This window comes from Coregonus lavaretus, assembly GCF_964263955.1.
Source record: "Coregonus lavaretus genome assembly, chromosome: 20".
Lineage (NCBI taxonomy): Eukaryota > Metazoa > Chordata > Actinopteri > Salmoniformes > Salmonidae > Coregonus > Coregonus lavaretus.
Genome location: NC_140007.1, coordinates 41,770,827 through 41,785,327, shown reverse-complemented (window position 1 = coordinate 41,785,327; position 14,501 = coordinate 41,770,827). Strand labels below are relative to the sequence as shown.

Sequence of the window (14,501 nt, the reverse complement as noted above, 5' to 3'; positions counted from 1 at the left end):
GTCTGCCTCTACTTTGTAACCCGCCTGTCAAACCAAAGTCTAAGAACCTGTGTGTGGCTCGAGTCAGAGCTCTCTATACTCAATGGCATTCACATAGGGTGGTGTAGGAAGCACCCTGTTACAGCCGAAGCAAACACACAGAGCTATTGCCTAATCCCCAGGTTGTTCCTCATTCTTTTTCCACTTGTCTGCAGTTCTATTCAGTGTTTTATCGAGGGTGTAACAAAGAGGAACATCTCTCAGGATGAGGACAGGCATAGTGACCTTAGCTAAAGTATGATCAGACCATGCTATCATTTAGTCAATGATCTGCAGGGAATGTGCTGTGTAGCCTTGGCAGTTTTACTATTGTGTGTGTTTGCCTAGACACCTAGCTCCTCCCTCGAGGCAGTGCCTTCCTCTACATAAGAAGAGCTCCATAGGCAGGCATCTCAATGGGCAGGAAGTTCTTAGAGAGTTATTGTTGTGTATGAGCACAAGCGGTCTCTCTTTTTAGCCCAGTGTAAGGTGTAATAGCTCAGATCGAGGATGTCTCTTATGGAGGGTCTTCTCCTCCAGGCTCCCAGCACAGTGACACTGGTGGGGGCTGTGCTGTTTCTGCTTGTCCTCTACCTCCTCTCCTCTGGATCCAGCTCTGAGGAACACGGAAAGGAGCCTCCAGGACCCAGGCCGCTGCCCCTGCTTGGTAACTTGCTCCAGCTGGATCTCAAGAGGCCCTACCAGACTCTCTGTGAGGTGAGATTTTAATGTCAAAAGCTTGCTTGCTTGAACTATTCAATTTCAAGAACCTCCTTTCAAGGTATTGACTCACAGTACCCAGCTAGCACATTTGGTTTCTTGGAAGTTGTGGGATTGTATGTTTTTGGTTTCATATTGGTTGTGGGAACGAAGCCATACGTTTCCTGACCGATAAAATGTAACGTTTTTTAAACGTTCTGAGAACAGAAGCGAACAGTTTGCGGAAAATATTGATTATCTTGAGGGTTTTTTAAGAACTTCCTTAAAAGTTGCACTGAATATTTCAATAAGACTTTTAATAACACTGCTAGCTTATTTTGTGTTAGCTTTTTTGAATTCCAAGCACAGACAGGACACATGGAATTTCATTTCCTTAGGCATTAATCTTGAAAACACATTTCTCTTTTAATTGTGACACAGCATCAATGAGATTCAAACCTATAATTTTCTGTTCTCTATCCATGGAATTGGTCCACAGCGTCACCAGGATGGAGCTAGCATGCCATGTTTTTTTAATCATACAAATCTGTTAATTTTAGTCTATTCAAACAGACCCCATTTAAAAGGAAACAAGCACTCATTAAGATTAGCTGTGGCCGAACAGTAGGTGCAGCCAACACACCCGAACACATTTAACAAGATAGAGGATAGAGAGAGTTTTGTTGATACTGAGAATGGAATGTATGTTTATAAATAACATTCTTATAACGTTCTCTGAACGTTATTAAAGTTTTCTTGTGGTTTTTATGGAATGTTTTCTTAATGCTCAGGAAGGCCACCAAAAATTCTGAAATTTCCATCCCCAACTATAACATTTTCCGTCTAGATAGAACTGCCAAAGGGGGTGGAGTTGCAATCTACTGTAGAGATAGCCTGCAGAGCTCTATCATACTATCCAGGTCTGTGCCCAAACAGTTTGAGCTTCTACTTCTAAAAATCCACCTTTCCAGAAATAAGTCTCTCACTGTTGCCGCTTGCTACAGACCCCCCTCAGCCCACAGCTGTGCCCTGGACACCATATGTGAATTGATTGCCCCCCATTTATCCTCTGAGTTTGTACTGCTTGGTGACCTAAATTGGGATATGCTTAATACCCCAGCCATCCTACAATCCAAGCTAGATGCCCTCAACCTCACGCAAATTATCAACGAACCTACCAGGTACAACCCTAAATCCTTAAACATGGGTACCCTCATAGATATCATCCTGACTAACATACCCTCTAAATACACCTCAGCTGTCTTCAACCAGGATCTCAGCGATCACTGCCTTATTGCCTGCGTCCGTAACGGGTCTGCGGTCAAACGACCACCCCTCATCACTGTCAAACGCTCCCTAAAACACTTTAGCGTGGAGGCCTTCCTAATTGACCTGGCCCAGGTATCCTGGATGGATATAGATCTCATTCCGTCAGTAGAGGATGCCTGGTTGTTCCTTAAAAGTAATTTCCTCTCAATCTTAAATAAACATGCCCCATTCAAAAAATAAAGAACTAAGAACCGATATAGCCCCTGGTTCTCCTCAGACTTGACTGCCCTTGACCAGCACAAAAACATCCTGTGGCGTACAGCATTAGCATCAAATAGCCCCCGCGATATGCAACTTTTCAGGGAAGTTAGGAACCAATATACACAAGCAGTCAGGAAAGCAAAGGCTAACTTTTTCAAACAGAAATTTGCATCCTGTAGCACTAACTCCAAAAAGTTTTGGGACACTGTAAAGTCCATGGAGAATAAGAGCACTTCCTCCCAGCTGCCCACTGCACTGAGGCTAGGAAACACTATCACCACCGATAAATCTACAATAATCGAGAATTTCAACAAGCATTTTGCTACAGCTGGCCATGCTTTCCATCTGGCTACCACTAACCCGGCCACCAACTCTGCACCCTCTGCTGCAACTTGCCCATGCCCCCCCCGCTTCTCCTTCAAACAAATTCAGACAGCTGATGTTTTGAAAGCGCTGCAAAATCTGGACCCCTACAAATCAGCTGGGCTAGACAATCTGGACCCTTTCTTTCTAAAACTAGCCGCCGAAATTGTCGCAACCCCTATTACTAGTCTGTTCAACCTCTCTTTCATAACGTCTGAGATCCCCAGAGATTGGAAAGCTGCCGCGGTCATCCCCCTCTTCAAAGGGGGTGACACTCTAGATCCAAACTGCTACAGACCTATATCCATCCTGCCCTGCCTTTCGAAAGTATTCGAAAGCCAAGTTAACAAACAGATCATCGACCATTTCGAATACCACCGTACCTTCTCCGCTATGCAATCCGGTTTCCGAGCTGGTCACGGGTGCACTTCAGCCACGCTCAAGGTCCTAAACGATATTATAACCACGATTGATAATAGACAGTACTGTGCAGCCGTCTTCATCGACCTGGCCAAGGCTTTCGACTCTGTCAACCACCGCATTCTTATTGGCAGACTAAATAGCCTTGGTTTCTCAAATGACTGCCTCGCCTGGTTCACCAACTACTTCTCAGATAGAGTTCAGTGTGTCAAATCGGAGGGCCTGTTGTCTGGACCTATGGCAGTCTCTATGGGGGTGCCACAGGGTTCAATTCTTGGGCCGACACTTTTCTCCGTGTATATCAATGATGTCGCTCTTGCTGCTGGTGACTCTCAGATCCACCTCTACGCAGACGACACCATTTTGTATACATCTGGCCCTTCATTGGACACTGTGTTAACAAACCTCCAAACGAGCTTCAATGCCATACAACAATCCTTCAGTAGCCTTCAACTGCTCTTAAACACTAGTAAAACTAAATGCATGCTTTTCAATCGAACGCTGCTAGCACCCGCCCACCCGACTAGAATCACCACTCTCGACGGGTCTGACCTAGAGTATGTGGACAACTACAAATATCTAGGTGTCTGGTTAGACTGTAAACTCAACTTCCAGACTCACATAAAGAATCTCCAATCCAAAGTTAAATCTAGAATCGGCTTCCTATTTCGCAACAAAGCCTCCTTCACTCATGCTGCCAAACATGCCCTCGTAAAACTGACTATCCTACCGATCCTTGACTTCGGCGATGTCATTTACAAAATAGCCTCCAACACTCTACTCAGCAAATTGGATGTAGTCTATCACAGTGCCATCCGTTTTGTCTCCAAAGCCCCATACACTACCCACCACTGTGACCTGTACGCTCTTGTTGGCTGGTCCTCACTACATGTTCGTCGTCAAACCCACTGGGTTATCCCCGCCTTATCTAAGCTCATTGGTCACCATAGCAGCACCCACCCGTAGTCTGCGCTCCAGCAGGTATATCTCACTGGTCATTCCCAAAGCCAACACCTCCTTTGGCCGCCATTCCTTCCAGTTCTCTGCTGCCAATGACTGGAACGAATTGCAAAAATCTCTGAAGCTGGAGACTCTTATCTCCCTCAATAACTTTAAGCATCAGTTGTCAGAGCACCTTACCGATCACTGCACCTGTACACAGCCCATCTGAAATTAGCCCACCCAACTACCTCATCCCTATATTGTTATTTATTTTGCTCTTTTGCACCCCAGTATCTCTATTTGCACATCATCTCTTGCACATCTAGCATTCCAGTGTTAATACTATTGTAATTATTCTGCACTATAGCCTATGTATTGCCTTACCTCCATAACTTGCTACATTTGCACACACTGTATATATATTTTCTGTTGTATTTCTGACTTTATGTTTTTTTACCCCATATGTAACTCTGTGTTGTTTTTATTGCACTACTTTGCTTTATCTTGGCCAGGTCGCAGTTGTAAATGAGAACCTGTTCTCAACTGGCTTACCTGGTTAAATAAAGGTGGAAAAAAAAAAAAAAAAAAAAAATTGTTCTCAGAACAATTTGAGAACATGACTTTAAATAGAACAATGAGGAAACAAAATAAAACGCATGCTTTTTTGTTTGTATTATCTTTTACCAGATCTAATGTGTTATATTCTCCTACATCAATTTCACATTTCCACAAACTTCAAAGTGTTTCCTTTCAAATGGTATCAAGAATATGCATATCCTTGCTTCAAGTCCTGAGCTACAGGCAGTTAGATTTGGGTATGTCATTTTAGACGGAAATTGGAAAAAAGGGTCAGATCCTTAAGAGGTTAAACCAGTTTGAGAACATTCCTGAACATTACCAACATTTTAATTAAATGTCACCATGTTTGAACTTTTAGGAAACGTTCTGTTAAAGTAATGAAATACCAATAAAAGAACGTATTTTTTGTCAAGTTCCTTAAATGAAGTGACAGTGTTCGAAAGCCAAGCAGCTATACTGCACCATTCCCAGAAAGATGTGGGAAGGTTGTTTGCAGAATAACCATATGACAACCACGCTCTCACCAAGCTCTAAGAAACATGGTTCTCAGAACGTTATGTGCTAGCTGGGTATTTACATTATCAGTCATTCATTTCTGGAAGGTAACACAAAAAACTTGTCTGTCAAACATTGACCTCAGAAGTTCATACTCTCACATTTTACGAGGCATTTAGCTTTGAAAGGAAAGGATCTTATCTGTCTAAACCTGGCCTTTCGGCTTATTTCATGTTTTACAGCTGTCCAAGAAATATGGCTCGGTGTTCACAGTTCACGTTGGACCCAGAAAAGTGGTCGTTCTTGCAGGATACAAGACAGTCAAGCAAGCACTGGTCAACCATGCAGAGGAGTTTGGGGACAGGGGCATCAATCATATGTTTAATGAAATAAACAAAGGACACGGTAATGTCAGATAACTTAACTGATTCTCAGGCCTACTACATTGCAAACCTTGACAATGGACAGTTAAGTAGGCATGCTTGGTGCCAGTGGTGGAAAAAGTACCCAACTGTCATACTTGAGTAAAAGTAACGATGCCTTAATAGAAAATATCACCCAGTAAAATTCTACCTGAGTAAAAGTCTAAAAGTATTTGGTTTAAAATAAAATATACTTAAGTATCAAAAGTAAATGTAATTGCTAAAATGTACTTAAGTATCAAAAGTAAAAGTAAAAGGATGCACACATGACTGTAAGTCACTTTGGATAAAAGCTTTGGATAAAAGCGTCTGCTAAATGGCATATTATTATATTATTATTTCAAATTCCTTATATTAAGCAAACCAGACACCACCATTTTCTTGTTTTTAAAATTTACGGATAGCCTGGGGCACACTCAGACATCATTTACAAACAAAGCATGTGTGTTTAGGGAGTCCGCCAGATCAGAGGCAGTAGGTGTCACGCCCTGGCTCTGGGGACTCTTAAATGTTGAGCCAGGGTGTGAATTTGCTATGTTTAGTTTTTCTATGTTTTTGTTCTAGATCGTTTGATCTATGTTGGCCAGGGTGGTTCCCAATCAGAGGCAGCTGTAGCTCGTTGTCTCTGATTGGGGTCCATACTTAGGCAGCCTGTTTTGCACTAGTCTTTGTGGAATTTTATTGATCCGTAAAGGTTTGTTGTGTTATAACCTCAGGATTTCACGTATCGTGTTTTTGTCGTTAAGTACGTTAAATAAAAGTATGTACGCTTATCACGCTGCGCCTTGGTCTGTGTCTTCAGTCGACGATCGTGACAGTAGGGGTGACCAGGGATGTTCGGTTGATAAGTGGGTGAATTTGACTATTTTCCTGTCCTAATATGCATTCAAAATGTAACGAGTACCTTTGGGTGTCAAGGAAAATGTATGGGGTAAAAAGTATAATATTTTCTTAAGGAATGTAGTGAAGTAAAAGTAAGTCGTGAAAAATATAAATAGTAAAGTAAAGTACAGATACCCCAAAATACTACTTAAGTAGTACTTTAAAGTATTTTTACTTAAGTACTTCACACCACTGCTTGGTGCCATACTGTAAAAACCAACAACAATATATACGATGCTCTTCTGTGTTCAGTATGGCTGAACGGCTCTAACAACCCCAAATATCTGATATAAAAATATGAAGAAAAAATCTGATTTTGTATGAAACCTGCTACTTCCATTAATCTGTGCTCTTAAAATAGATTTGTATTCCTTTAAGAATGTCACTCAACTACTACATCAGAACAATTTTGTTCTACTGTACTTTTTTATAGGTATTGTATTTGCCAATGGAGATTCATGGAAAGAGATGAGACGCTTTGCCCTGACAAACCTTAGGGACTTTGGAATGGGCAAGAAAGCGAGCGAGGAGAAGATCATTGAAGAAATTCGCTACCTGACTGAAGTGTTTGAAGAGCACAAGGGTAAAAGTTTGATGTTCTTATATCAATAACACAAGAAAAATAAGTCTTCATCTTGTCTCAGTTTTTCTCATTTCGAGTCTGTTGTTGCTCTTTGTCACAGGTAAAGCATTTGATACAACCCAGCCAATTAATTACGCCGTCTCCAACATCATCTGCAGCATTGTGTACGGCAGCAGGTTTGAATACTCTGATCCCCGGTTCCGACGCTCGGTGGATCAAGCCAATGAGGCCATCCAACTTGGAGGATCTGTTTCAATACAGGTACGATACGGTGCTTATCATGTTTACTTTGAGAACAACGAGAGACTGGTCACACTAGACTAAATTAGTCCAAGTATAATATATACAGAGTTCATTCTTGCGTTGCTTTTTATTTAAAGTTGTACAACATTTTCCCATGGTTGGGCCCATTGCTGAAGTCCAGGACCCGTATCATTAAAAATGTTACCAACAACCAAGAGGAGATGATGGAGCTGGTGAGGGGGCTGAAGGAGACTCTCAACCCTCAGATGTGTAGAGGCTTTGTGGACTCGTTCCTTGTCCGAAAGCAGACCCTGGAGGTATAAAGAGTTATTACAGTTATAAACATGTCATTTCTTGGAGTGAATAACTAGGGGGTCCGGGGAGATGATTTAGAAATACCTGTTCTTGTTTACTGAAACATGACCTGTGTTTGTTTGTTTATGTATTAAAAGGAATCAGGCAACATGAACTCTCATTACCACAATGAGAATCTCATACAGACAGTGGCCAACCTGTTTGCTGCTGGTACCGACACCACCGGGACAACCCTGCGCTGGGGTCTGCTTCTCATGGCCAAGTACCCCCATATACAGGGTAAGGACTGATACTCACACACTCACCTGACAAACACGTTGTACAGTGAATTCGGAAAGTATTCAGACCCTTTCTTTTTTGTTAAGTTACAGCCTTATTCTAAAAATGATTAAATTGTTTTTTTCCTCATCAATCTACACACAATAACCCAAAATGACAAAGCAAAACCAGGTTTTTAGAAATGTTTGCAAATGTATTAATAAATAAATAAAATATCACAGACCATATACTCCATACTTTGTTGAAGCACCTTTGGCAGCGGTTACAGCCTTGAGTCTTCTTGGGTATGACGCTACAAGCTTTGTACACCTGTATTTGGGGAGTTTCTCCCGTTCTTCTCTGGAGATCCTCTCAAGCTCTCAAGCTCTGTGAGGTTGGATGGGGAGCATCACTGTACAGCTATTTTCAGGTTTCTTCAGAGATATTAGATCGGGTTCAAGTCCGGGTTCTGGCTGGGCAACTTCCTGTTGGAAGGTGAACCTTTGCCCCAGTCTGAGGTCTTGAGCACTCTGGAGCAAATTTTCATCAAGGATCTGTCTGTACTTTGCTCCGTTCAGCTTTACCTCGATCCTGACTAGTCTCCCAGTCCCTGCCGCTGAAAAACATCCCCACAGCATGGTGCTGCCACCACCATGCTACACCGTAGGGATGGTATTGGCCAGGTGATGAGCTGTTTTCCTCCAGACGTGACGCTTGGCATTCAGACCAAAGGTTTCTTGGTTTCATCAGAACAGAGAGTCTTGTTTTTCATGGTCTGAGAGTCCTTTAGGTGCCTTTTGGCAAACTCCAAGTGGGCTGTCATGTGCGTTTTACTGAGGATTGGCTTCTGTCTGGCCACTCTACCATAAAGCCCTTGTTGGAGGAGTGCTGCAGAGATGGTTGTCCTTCTGGAAGATTATCCCATCTCCACAGAGGAACTCTGGAGCTCTGTCAGAGTGACCGTCGGGTTGTTGGGCACCTCCCTAAACAAGGATCTTCTCCCCCGATTGTTCAGTTTGGCCGGGCGGCCAGCTCTAGGAAGAGTCTTGGTGGTTCCAAACTTCTTCCATTTAACCTCATGGCTTGGTTTTTGCTCTGACATGCACTGTCAACTGTGGGACCTTATATACACAGGTGTGTGCCTTTCCAAATCATGTCCAATCAATTGAATTTACCACAGGTGGACTCCAATCAAGTTGTAGAAACATCTCAAGGATGATCAATGGAAACACGATGCACCTGTGCTCAATTCTGAGGCTCATTGCAAAGGTTTTACTTGCTGTAAACGTTGGCAAATTTCCCACTCGAATCACAGGTCTTTGAATTGAATTAACAGATACATGCTTGTCCCTCCCTCAGCCTGAAGATCATTCAGATTTGATAGTATCTTTGTCCCTCCCTCAACTAAAGATCATTCATATTTTATAGTGTCTTTGTCCCTCCCTCTTTCTTTGTTTTCCAGACAAGGTCCAAGAGGAGATAAGCAGGGTCATAGGAAGTCGTCAGGCCTTGGTAGAGGACAGGAAGAACCTGCCCTACACTGATGCAGTGATCCATGAGACCCAGAGACTGGCCAACATTGTACCCATGGCCATCCCTCACACCACCACCCGAGACATCACCTTCCAGGGATACTTCATCAAAAAGGGGACTGAAGTGTTTCCTCTGCTGACGTCTGTCCTGCAAGATGAGAGCGAATGGGAGAGCCCTCACACATTTAACCCCGCCCACTTTCTGGACGAGGAAGGTCGATTCGTCAAGAAGGATGCCTTCATGCCCTTCTCTGCAGGTGAGTCCCACTGTTTTTTAATACGATCATTCAGCAATTAATTACATCTGATATCCTTCTATGGTGCTCAGTTAACTACATCTGATATCCTTCTATGGTGCTCAATTAACTAAATCTGATATCCTTCTATGGTGCTCAATTAACTAAATCTGATATCCTTCCATGGTGCTCAATTAACCAAATCTGATATCCTTCTACGGTGCTCAATTAACTAATTCTGATATCCTTCTATGGTGCTCAACTAACTAAATCTGATATCCTCATTGCTTTGACTCAAAGAGAGTTGAGGGGATGGAAATGATGTTGTACCAACGTGGAATAGACATTAAATTGACGTCTGTGCCCAGTGGGAATATTGATATTTGTCAACTATAGGAACCTATAGTTATCTATGTTATTATATAGTTACAGATCTATTGTCCTCATGTTGCTTCCTCATATTCCTCTTCCAGGTCGTAGGGTGTGTCTAGGAGAGGGTCTGGCCAGGATGGAGCTCTTCCTTTTCTTCACCTCCCTCCTGCAGAGATTTTGTTTCTCTCCTCCTCCCGGGGTAACAGAGGATGATCTGGACCTCACACCATCCCTGGGGTTCACCCTCACTCCTTCACCACACCAGTTGTGTGCTGTGAGCCGTGTCTGAGACGAGAGTCTGGTCCCAATGTATATTACACACTAGACTCCCAACTTTATGAATATGCTGAACAACTATTTTGTCGCTGAACATGGACATGAATGATATGAATATATATAACTGGCTACAGGGATCGGAGGTTTAAAGTTGATTGGACCAAAATGAACTGAAGCAGCTTTTGATCACCATTCAGAGTGGCCTTGCAGTCCTAGATGCTGACATCCGTATGATGTCTGAGGGGCATTTGTGTAAAACCAATTTTGATCTAGAAACATGACACTCAAATGACCTTTTAGGGATGCCCTAGGTGGGGTCCTATGTAAAATGTCAATGTCCGCAGGAAGTGGACGTTATGATTGAGAGAGCAAACTTGGATGTTAGGATCCTATTCTTATACTGCAAGTGCCCTTACCCCCACTGAGCTCCATAGAAGTGTCTCCTGAGTGGCGCAGTGGTCTAAGGCACTGCATCGCAGTGCTAACTGTGCCACTAGAGATCCTGGTTCGAATCCAGGCTCTGTCGCAGCCGGCCGTGACCTGGAGACTCATGGGCGGCGCACAATTGGCCCAGCGTCGTCCAGGGTAGGGGAGGGAATGGCCGGCAGGGATGTAGCTCAGTTGATAGAGCATGGCGTTTACAACGCCAGGGTTGTGGGTTCGATTCCCACGGGGGGCCAGTATAAAAAATATATATATATATATGTATTCACTAACTGTAAGTCGCTCTGGATAAGAGCGTCTGCTAAAATGACGTAAATGTAAATGTAGAGTGATCTCCCTACTCCTGGGATAATATTCTTGGTTTGTAATTCAAGAATACAGTCCGAGGATCAGTTTCTTGAATTCAAGAATATCATTACATTTACATTAACATCATTTAGCGACCTCAGGATACATTTCTTGAATCCAATGATGTAATCCCCCCCCCCCCCCCCCCCCCCCCCCGCCCCCCCTAAAAAAAATGGGCTTCCAAAAATATAATCCCTGAATTGGGTTTGATGAAAGGCACATTGGAATGCAGCAGTTTGTCAGTGGAAGGCCTTATGTCTTGAACGTTGGGATCCCCAAATAACAGCCACATTTGTAATCTAAAAGTCCCAAAATATGGCCTAAAATGGTAATCTAAATGTACAAGAAGTATAAACTTCTTACCAACATCCAAGAGGATCATCCAAGGTCCAAGATGTTTGCCTCAAGTCTAGTGCCCTCTATACTGCTAGTTGTATTGTCAATAGATTGCACTTTTTTACAGGACAACTTTATGACTTATAGTGCAGTTTTTTCACCGGTCCCTCTCACCAAAGAGACTCAGACATTTCCAGTTTATTTTTTGACTAATCAGGGGGAAATTATGGAAATTGGTAATATTCTTTGACTTTTTCATGCTGGTATTAATGTATTGAATGAAAAATACTAAGAGCTACTCACTCTGGCACTTTCTGAAAGCTTTTCTAATGATGTGAAGATATGAAAATAGATAGCTATGTAGGTATGTGGATGTATATGCAGATGATTGTATCATTGGTGTCACTTGTCACTTTAATCAGGGACGGGCTTGTATTGGTGGCTGCGGTGGGGTGGGTGAAACAGAGTCAATCACATCCAAACATGGGAAACCAGGTGTTTGGTTCCGTTCCAGTTGTCCCATTCCGTTCATCACTATGAGCCATCCTACACTCATCATTCTCACGTGAGATATATGTTAACCAGTTAAGATACTTACACACCAGTACCCCCATCCTTCCCTTTCCCCTTATTCAAGGATAACTGTACTATATTATCATTAACAATAAAATATATACATGTATAATAACTGTATGTTTTTTTAATGATCCTAATCTATAGTCGATTGCTGTATATTTAGCTTGAGGGAAAGAAATCTAATAAAAATATCAAATAAATAAATGAAAATCTTTCTTTATTTAAAATGTTCTTAGAAAAAAGGGTTCCAAATGGGGTTCTTCAGCTGTCCCCACAGGAGAACCCTTTTGGGTTCCATGTAGAACCCTGTGTGGAAAGTTCTACCGGGAACCAAAAAGGGTTCTTCAAAGGGTTCTCCTATGGGGACAGCCGAAGAACCCTTTTATTGTTCCTGATAGCAACTTAGTACACAATAGCGTGTACTATTCTAAAATGTCAAACAATTGTGTTTTATTAAATTCTGTGGCGTCTCCAAGGATCTTATTTTTGCTACAGAGAGTTTATCAGTACCCTCCTTCACCTGTTCCTTCTCCCACTGACTGTACTGTTGATAGTTTTTCATGTAATCTTGATATGTTTCACTAGATCTGTTCTATCCCAACGGAATAATAATAACGTTTCACTGGTTCATTCATACTGAATTCACGCTGATGCAGTAGCTAGATATCATCAAATTCAATTTGATCCAAACTAAATCTACCTTTAAATTGGATTAATTTTTCATAAAGTATATATTTTTTTTCATCTATCTATTTTTCAATAGAAGGTCATGCCATTCTAGAGGTTATGTTAAAAGACAATATTGGGTATGGAAGATGAACCTCAGGGCTATGTCAGAGGGAGCTCTTTAATGGAAAAATAATCATACCTTTTCATTTACAAGCATATACATATGAAATATTTAAATTCCCTTTATGTTCCCTTTATGTTTTTACAACAACCATTCATGAGCAATCTTATTCTTGAGCGAGCATTAACAATGGAACAAAGCCTTAGGGTGTGAACATCAGAACATATGATATCACTATCTGAATGAACTTATATTGAACTCAATACACTGGAACTGAATGCAAGTACAGAAATGATATAGGTTCTGGAAGAAAATAAATATATTACACTTACACTACTGGTCAAAAGTTTTAGAATATGGTGACAACGATGTGGGCTGTGTGTAGCGGTTATGATATGGTTCAGCTTGGTAAGTTGTGCATTGAAGTCCACAAGAGAAGGGAAAAGGTGAGAGGAGGGGAGCACGTACACTACCAGTCAAATGTTTGGACACACCTAATCATTCAAGGGTTTTTCTTTATTTTTACTATTTTCTACATTGTGGAATAATACTGAAAACATCAAAACTATGAAATAACACATATGGAATCATGTAGTAACCAAAAAAGTGTTAAACAAATCAAAATATATTTTATATTTGAGATTCTTCAAATAGCCACCCTTTGCCTTGATGACAGCTTTGCACACTCTTGGCATTCTCTCAACCAGCTTCATGAGGTAGTCACCTGGAATGCATTTCACTTAACAGGTGTGCCTTGTTAAAAGTTAATTTGTGGAATTTCTTTCCTTCTTAATGCGTTTGAGCCAATCAGTTGTGTTTTGACAAGGTAGCCCCCCTATTTGGTAAAATACCAAGTCCATATTATGGCAAGAACAGCTCAAATAAGCAAAGATAAATGACAGTCCATCATTACTTTAAGACATGAAGGTCAGTCAACACGGAACATTTCAAGAACTTTGAAAGCTTATTCAAGTGCAGTCACAAAAACCATCAAGCGCTATGATGAAACTGGCTCTCATGAGGACCACCACAAGAATGGAAGACCCAGAGTTACCTCTGCTGCAGAGGATAAGTTCATTAGAGTTACCAGTCTCAGAAATTGCAGCCCAAATACAGTGAGGGAAAAAAGTATTTGATCCCCTGCTGATTTTGTACGTTTGCCCACTGACAAAGACATGATCAGTCTATAATTTTAATGGTAGGTTTATTTGAACAGTGAGAGACAGAATAACAACAAAAAAATCCAGAAAAACCCATGTCAAAAATGTTATAAATTGATTTGCATTTTAATGAGGGAAATAAGTATTTGACCCCTCTGCAAAACATGACTTAGTACTTGGTGGCAAAACCCTTGTTGGCAATCACAGAGGTCAGACGTTTTTTGTAGTTGGCCACCAGGTTTGCACACATCTCAGGAGGGATTTTGTCCCAGTCCTCTTTGCAGATCTTCTCCAAGTCATTAAGGTTTCGAGGCTGACGTTTGGCAACTCGAACCTTCAGCTCCCTCCATAGATTTTCTATGGGATTAAGGTCTGGAGACTGGCTAGGCCACTCCAGGACCTTAATGTGCTTCTTCTTGAGCCACTCCTTTCTTGCCTTGGCCGTGTGTTTTGGGTCATTGTCATGCTGGAATACCCATCCACGACCCATTTTCAATGCCCTGGCTGAGGGAAAGAGGTTCTCACCCAAGATTTGATGGTACATGGCCCCGTCCACTGTCCCTTTGATGCGGTGAAGTTGTCCTGTCCCCTTAGCAGAAAAACACCCCCAAAGCATAATGTTTCCACCTCCATGTTTGATGGTGGGGATGGTGTTCTTGGGGTCATAGGCAGCATTCCTCCT

The 14,501-nt window shown here is 41.9% G+C and overlaps 1 protein-coding gene across 1 annotated transcript; it reads left to right on the top strand.

The window, feature by feature from the left end:
• The first annotated feature begins 428 nt into the window (after window positions 1-428).
• On the top strand, window positions 429-11,668 carry LOC311147889 (cytochrome P450 2K1-like). Its single transcript, XM_084184716.1, has 8 exons — window positions 429-735; window positions 5,289-5,451; window positions 6,784-6,933; window positions 7,034-7,194; window positions 7,314-7,493; window positions 7,629-7,770; window positions 9,212-9,538; window positions 9,991-11,668. The coding sequence occupies exons 1-8, from the start codon at window positions 529-531 to the stop codon at window positions 10,176-10,178; spliced, it is 1,518 nt and encodes a 505-aa protein (XP_084040842.1). The 5' UTR covers window positions 429-528; the 3' UTR covers window positions 10,179-11,668.
• Window positions 11,669-14,501: the final 2,833 nt, after the last annotated feature.

Bases quoted from the DNA above. Each gene is read 5' to 3' on its own strand.
- LOC311147889 (XM_084184716.1), top strand. From the start codon at position 529: ATGTCTCTTATGGAGGGTCTTCTCCTCCAGGCTCCCAGCACAGTGACA. The intron at 7,195-7,313 runs GTACGATACGGT...TTTTATTTAAAG, and splicing joins GAGGATCTGTTTCAATACAG to TTGTACAACATTTTCCCATG. The intron at 7,494-7,628 runs GTATAAAGAGTT...ATGTATTAAAAG, and splicing joins TCCGAAAGCAGACCCTGGAG to GAATCAGGCAACATGAACTC.